The sequence below is a fragment of the Mandrillus leucophaeus genome, unplaced genomic scaffold (genome assembly GCF_000951045.1).
Source record: "Mandrillus leucophaeus isolate KB7577 unplaced genomic scaffold, Mleu.le_1.0 Scaffold80, whole genome shotgun sequence".
Taxonomy (NCBI): Eukaryota; Metazoa; Chordata; class Mammalia; order Primates; family Cercopithecidae; genus Mandrillus; species Mandrillus leucophaeus.
In genome coordinates, this window is record NW_012108697.1 from 5,561,786 (window position 1) to 5,569,128 (window position 7,343).

At 36.5% G+C, this 7,343-nt stretch overlaps 1 protein-coding gene across 1 annotated transcript in view; it reads left to right on the forward strand.

The window, feature by feature from the left end:
• Window positions 1–7,343, forward strand: part of SMNDC1 (survival motor neuron domain containing 1) — a 16,876-nt gene that overhangs the window by 6,143 nt on the left and 3,390 nt on the right. Inside the window, exons 2-4 of the mRNA XM_011967571.1 lie at window positions 4,757–4,901; window positions 5,825–5,986; window positions 6,177–6,183. Of these exons, the coding sequence (XP_011822961.1) occupies window positions 4,757–4,901; window positions 5,825–5,986; window positions 6,177–6,183 (314 nt within the window). The remainder of the gene's footprint in view (window positions 1–4,756; window positions 4,902–5,824; window positions 5,987–6,176; window positions 6,184–7,343) is intronic.

Here is a 7,343-nt window from a genome sequence, read left to right on the forward strand (position 1 = left end):
GGCAAGCTACAAAGCTCAGCTCCAGCAAGTTGAAGCTGCATTATCTGGAAATGGAGAAAATGAAGATTTGCTAAAATTGAAGAAAGATTTACAAGTAAGTATGGGTAGGCAATTGTAGTTTTTTCTCTGTTTTTCAAATTATTGCTTGAATCCCTGAGTACTCAAAGCGCCTTTTGAGGGGTTACACCCCACCCTGCGTATATAGGTAAATTGTGTAGGTACTGTGGTTTGTAGAAGTAGGGTTGTTTCCCCAGTTCTCAGGTTTCTGTACATCAGAGGGAATGACATGTTGTTCTTTGTTATATAAATCTTGTGTACTTACATGATTTTTAAAAACAAAAGTTGGTAGAAATTTCTGAGTCTCTCAGATTTTCAAGACGAGAGGTACATGTAACTTCACAATGAAAAATACTTTTATTTTTTAAGACCTGGAAAATGAAATTTAGTTCAAAAGGTAACAAAGATTGAAGGAGAAAAATAGAACCTTAAGATTCCTTTTAATACCACAAGATTCTTTGAAAATGCGTGACTTCCCCCCCCCCCCGCCAAAACTTGTGGGTTATATCTTGTATTGAAAACACACTGCAAAGATGCCTAGAGAGAGACATGTGCTCTGTATAATTGTTACACAGATGTTAGGACTTAAGGCTAGGTTTTACAGTAAAGTTGGTGACACTTGGGGAAATTGAACTATGTGGTGAAAAGGAGATCTTTGTCAAGTCCAGTAGATATGAAAACCTTTTTTTAAAAATCTGCACTGGGATTTCAAGACAGAGCCTTCATAGTAAATACCTTTTGTTTCTCAGGACACTGGACTGATTCAGAAAAATGCCATATATAATTTACAAATATATATGACTTTTAAGAGCTTCCTTTAAATTCTGAACCTGATTTTTAAAAAGTTTCAAGGGTGTTTTGATTAGAGATTGCTTTACCAATTGAGTACTAAACTTGAATCTGTATCCTGTCTAAAAATTATTTCCCTCCCTTTATTATTCCAGTGTCCATTAAAACTATTACTATTTTAGGGATATCACAACTGCAGACAAACTTAACTGAAATAGGGTCCAGATTTGGGATTCTGGAACTGCTTATCTGGGCATAATTAAAATGAGTTGAATACTTTCAAATTCTAGATTTAGAATAAAATTGCAGTAGTATGTTATTTTTAAACACACACAAACCATCTGGGATAATTTCAGTATGAACAAGACCCCTCTTTGATATGTGGAAGCCAGGCCTGTGGGTTTCAGGGTGCCAGTCAATAAGAAAAAGATGTTTTGGGAGCATTTTCTCCCACTCCCAGGCCCTTAAGTGAAAAATAACCCAATGGTTTGCCACCTGTCCATTTGATTTGCTCACATGTTGTGAGTATACATTGAAGATGAGGCAACAGAGGTACACCAACCTCTTTTCTTACACTCTGTAAAGCACTTTCTGTTTGTCCCAAAGAGAGATGCCTCGACTACCTTTACCAACTTAAGCAGTCCTTTTTTAGGAAAATAAAACATTGGGTGCCAGTGTTTTGTATATTGCTTCCTGGGCAGTGGGAGGAGGGGTATTTGTTGAACTGGTTGGGTTGGGGAAGTTGGGAGTGGAGTTAGAAATAGCATTATCATCAGGTCTTTTTAATATTTCTAGATTAATTCATCATTAGAGTCTGGGCAGAACTGCCTTACCATGTCATGATCATCGTAGTGGAAAGTACTGTAGGGGGAAACCACTGTGATAAACATTGTAGTAAGCCCCTAAAAGGCTTGCCTGCGGGGATTCAGTTAATAATGACCTGGAAATCATTTTTCTGTACAGTATCCTCTTTTCTGTAACCATTGAAAACAGCACTGTCCAGTAGAACTTTCTGTGATGATGGAAATGTTCTATATCTGCTTTTCAGTACCATAGCCACTAGCCACATTTGGTTGGATACTTGAAATACAGCTAGGTTTACTTAGGAGCTGAGTTTTTAATATAACTTAATTAGCCACATGTGACTACCATATTGGATGGCAAGAATTTAGAAGTGTAAGTTCTCATACTTCAGATAGTAATAACAATGTTTTTCCTGACCAGTCTTGATCAAAGTTTCTTCCCATTTTATTCTATCATTAGAAATTTCATTTTGGTCACTAGATAAGGTCTGTTTTGAATTGAAAACTACTCAAAAATGGAAACCATCTTTTAAGATGAGGTAATACTCTGAAAAGTATTTGGCTATATGCTTCCACCCAGTAATTGTTGTCTCCATTGAGACTATACTTACAGCTTCTATTTAGCTATGGGGGTTCCCCCGCTCATTCACCTCTTTTTTCCTTCTCTGCCTTCTGGGATGTATCTCATGCTATGGGTATTTAATTCAGCCTGTTACATTTGGTGAGAAGTCTGTTCAGACTGATTTTGTGGCTTCCTCATATTAATATTTTTTTGACCATATGGTTTCTAATTTCCTGTGTTGCTCTATAGAATTAGATCCTTATCCTGGTTATTAATTTGTTTGCCCTTTGATTTATGACAAAATACTTTTTCTGCATCTTTTCAATGACTTCATTTTGCCAGTAAGGTTTCTATGTTTATCTATTTCATGTACTGTCTTTCATGGAGACTAAAGTTATTCAGCAGGCAGCAAAATAATCTACTAAAGTCCTGCCTCTCTTTTTTCACTAAAAAAAGTGGGTGTAATAAAATCCAGGCTAGCTAGCTGACTAGCTCCCCGGGCAGTCTATGATAATCACAGATAGTCAATTTATTAGGCTGTTTTGCTGAATAAGCTGGTTCTAAAGGAGGCAGGGGTCAAGTCACTTGTCTCATATATTACAGTGGCTCTCTGCATCCCCGAAACGCCTTCCTTCAGTAAGCAGAGTGCTTGAGTGCACCCCCTTTGACCTGCTGATATGTAGATCACAACACCTGATGCTTCCTGGAATTGCCGATTACTGTAACTGCTGCCCATCTGTCGATGAAGGAGCAGTTTCAGAACTCAGACTTGAGGGAGGAAAAGTAATTAATGGTATGTACCTTCAAGAACCCCCTCATACATAAAATAGTTTTTCTAATACTTTGGTCCATACGCACATGTGAAGAATAGAAATTTAGAAGGTTCTTCATAGTTTGTTGGGAGGGTTATGTAAAACCATGGCAAAGTTAGAGGACATGAGGAGTAAATGCTCTGGATTTTTTCTAAAAAAAAAAGGTCATTTCAGCACAGGCCTCTGAATTCACTAATATGCACAGCTTTTCAGGACCCTTTTCTTTGATGAAATATATTTCTCTAACAAAGTGTATTTGGAAAATAGTTCTGTCCTAAAAGAAATAGAGTTCTAAATCTGAAACCTGCAAGTGCAGAATTCATGTCTGTGCTTAAGTTAAATGATCCCTAGGTGGATCTGGAAATATTTAATGATAGAGATTTGTGTGGGCTCTTGAGTCAGGCTTACTGGATTACATTCCTACCCCTAAAAGTGGTTAAAAGTAAGACCAGATAATTTACTCTTCTTTTGTGTACTACTTGATCTAGTTATTTGGAAGTTTCTTTGCTTTATTTGCAAAGGACTATCTAATTAAAAAGATCTAATTAATGGCTAGTTAGCAACTAATAAAACTTAGAGATATTATTCCTACTAAATTTTTAACTCAAACCAAAGTGTTCTATTTATTTATTTATAAAACTAACCTTTCTTGAAGAGATTTAAGACTCAAATATTAGTTTTTTCAGAAATAGCCAGGAAGATTTAGAATCTTTAGAAGAGAGGTAATATTTAACTTTCTTGGCTACTGAATCAGATTTACTATTATGAAACCTCAGTGGGAACTAGAAGAAACTCAGTACATAGTTTAATTTTGTTCATTTTTCTCCCCAAACACACAGTATGATGTTTTAAATGCAATAGTGGGTGAACAGCTACGCCAGTTCTTAGATCAGATAAGATGCATAGTGTGGATCTTCATTAGAGTAAAAATGTAGTAGATAGGTAGCAGAATCTGTCAGTTTGTACTATTCTCAATTTTTTAGCCATCCCTACACCAGACATCTTTGAATGAAGCCAATAAATGTAAGCCTGAATTAGAAAAAAATATTTGCCACACAGAAAGGCATTGCCTATGTGTGTTACCTTTTTTCCCCCCTTTTAAATGAAGCTGTTCTGATGTGCTTAACATTAAGGTATGGAACATTTAAAATCTAACCTGGTAATTTGCTTACCCAGATGGGGTGAGTTTTACAGTAATTGAATAGGAAGACCACTGGTTTCTTTTACATATGCCTATAGTATTTTAGTTGAGATATGTATAAGTAGGAACATCTTTGTTACTAATAAAGCTGCTTAAACTGTTTTGGAATTGTTTGGCAGTTAATACTGCTGAGTAATGCACTATAAAACAGTACAGTTGCATAAAATACGTTACAATAAGAATATCTAATTCAGTCCCTCATACTTGACTTTCTCATCTTTAGGGAGATCTGTTCAGCTAAAATAGGCACTTAGAAATGGTATAAGCTCAAGTCTTACATTTTCATTAGTATTTGTGGTTAAGTTGAAAGGCAACTATATGGGCTTAAATCACAGCTCTACCACTTAACTCGTAGAAAATACTGTATCTCAGTTTCTACATGGGGATAATCACAGTACTTGCTTAATAGTGTTATGAACTGCAAATGAAATACATAGAGAGTACTTAGTGTACAGTATGAAAGCTGTCATCAAAAACAAAGTTGACAGTGAGAATTACGAAAATAATGTTGTGGTTTTTGTTTTTCTTTTTTAGGAAGTTATAGAACTAACCAAAGACCTTCTGTCAACTCAACCTTCTGAGACGCTTGCAAGTTCAGACAGTTTTGCTTCTACTCAACCTACTCATTCATGGAAAGTAGGAGACAAGTGTATGGCAATCTGGAGTGAAGATGGACAGTAAGTGTAGAAAAAAAAACCCTAACTGTAACATGAAATAATAAAATACAATGGTAAGAAGTTTTTATTCAGTTTTAACTACCCTATTTTAATCTTTACTTCTATTAGGCAGTATGATTCATAGAGCCAATTTGATTCTTGGGTGGTTGCCATTAATACAGTTTAGTTTTAGCTTTAGATTAAGTTTCGGGGATAAGAATGACTTGGATTCTAGAGGAAGGAAAAACGGGACAGTGAATGGGTGTTTTCTAAAATAATCTAAATTCTTTTCTCCTCAAATTGAAAATTGAGTGAACGGCTGGTTTTTCTGAGAATTCTGTGAAGAGCATACACTGAAATCATTCCTATAAGAAATATCTTTTCGCTGGGTGTGGTGGCTCATGCCTGTAATCCCAGCACTTTGGGAGGCTGAGGTGGGTGGATCTCATGAGATCAGGAGTTAGAGAGCTGCCTGACCAACATGGTGAAACCCCATCTCTACTAAAAATACAAAAATCAGCCAGGTGTGGTGGTGTGTGCCTGTAATCCCAGCTACTTGGGAGGCTGAGGCATGAGAATTGTTTGAACCTGGGAGGCGGAGGTTGAAGTGAGCCAAGATTGCAATACTGCACTCCAGTCTGGGTGACAGTGAGACTCTGTCGCAAAAAAGAAAAGAAACCTCTTTTCTCAAAGACATTAAAGCACATTGGGTAGATACATGCAAAAGACTTTCCCAGCAATATTTTGATTAGGATGTCTTTTTTTTTTTTTAATAAAATACAACTAACTTCAACCACTCTTTTGTATTCTCTTTGCTAAAACAACCATTTGATTATAGAAGTTTCATTATAGACACATGTAATAATTGTATCACTACAGTATAAGTCTTGTAGGCTGAGTACTAAACCTTTACTCACCTGCTTACAGCCATGATATCTTTACAGGTGTTATGAAGCGGAGATTGAAGAGATAGATGAAGAAAATGGCACCGCTGCAATCACCTTTGCTGGTTATGGCAATGCTGAAGTGACTCCACTGTTGAACCTCAAGCCTGTAGAAGAAGGAAGGAAAGCAAAGGAGGACAGTGGCAACAAACCCATGTCAAAGTAAGTGACTTTGACTTTTCCATTTTAGGTGTAATCTTCCCCACTTGGATACTTGAAGTAGTCTGCAGAGAGAATCTATGCATAAGAAAGTTATAATACTGTTTTACTGTTGTTTTGAAGATTAGCAACAAAAGGTCAACATTGTCTGTATAAATGTGCCTAAGTGAAGATAATTTTGATTCCCATTTAGGCATTCAGTAAATATTAAGAGGATACTATGTACAATGAACATCTTCCCAGCATATTTTATAAGCCAGGTGCTGGGGCTACACCACAGGAGACCACCTCGGGCCTTGTCCCAACTGAGTTTATTATTTAGAGAAAAAAACTCATCGTTAATGAAGTGCTTTAATAATAGAGTGTAAACATTACAAAGGGGCTATAACAGATACTGTAAGGGAACAAGAGGTACTCAGCCTACACTTTTATTAGGGCAGATTTCTTTGAGAAAACGACATCTAAACTGAGATTTGAAAAGAATAAGAGATAACCAAGTACAAAGCTACAAGGTGATATGACTTTGATCTAGGATTGAATTTTTTGTTATTAATGAGCACTATGACCTTGGATAAGCTGTTTAACTCTGTTTCCTCGTCTGTAAGATAGGGGCCGTACATTATTGGGTGTGAGGATTCAAATGATAAGTGTTAGTAAAGCTTGTAACAGTCCTTTACATGTAGTAGTAAGAGCTTAGTAAGTTTTAAAGAGGGAGTGAGCATGTAAAAGTAACAAATCCCTGTGGTAGAAACTTGGGACTTGGAAAGTGGGTGGTCTGAGAAGAGATTAGAGTGGTAAAGTCCAGAACATAAAGAGCTTTAAGCCACTGATAATATTTTAAGTAGAGGGGATATGATGTGATCACATTTGAGCTTTAGAATGATCACTGTCAGTAGGGAGAGGCAACTACTGCTGTGATCCAGGTATAAGATGATGGCCTGAACCCAGGGAGTAGCAATGGGAATGGGGAACTATGCAGTTTTGAAAAGTAAGAGGCAGAATTAACAATATTTTGGTGAACTTCTGCGTATTTGCGACAACTTAGTCTTTTGATTTGTCGAGAGTTTTCAAAACTTTAGTTGCTACATATTTTTATTGGAATATGCAAAAATTATATATTAACGTAAGCATCCCAATAAAATCCAATTCTAGAACAATTGAGTGTGTGTGTGTGTTTATATATATATATATTTTTTATGTCTTTGTCATCTGTGTAAAAAGCCATAGCTTCATGATGGTAATATAGTACCAGGGAGTCTAGATAATGCCCCTCTTAAAGATCTTTTTTTTTTGAGACGGAGTCTTGCTTTGTCACCCAGGCTGGAGTGCAGTGGCCGGATCTCAGCTCACTGCAAGCTCC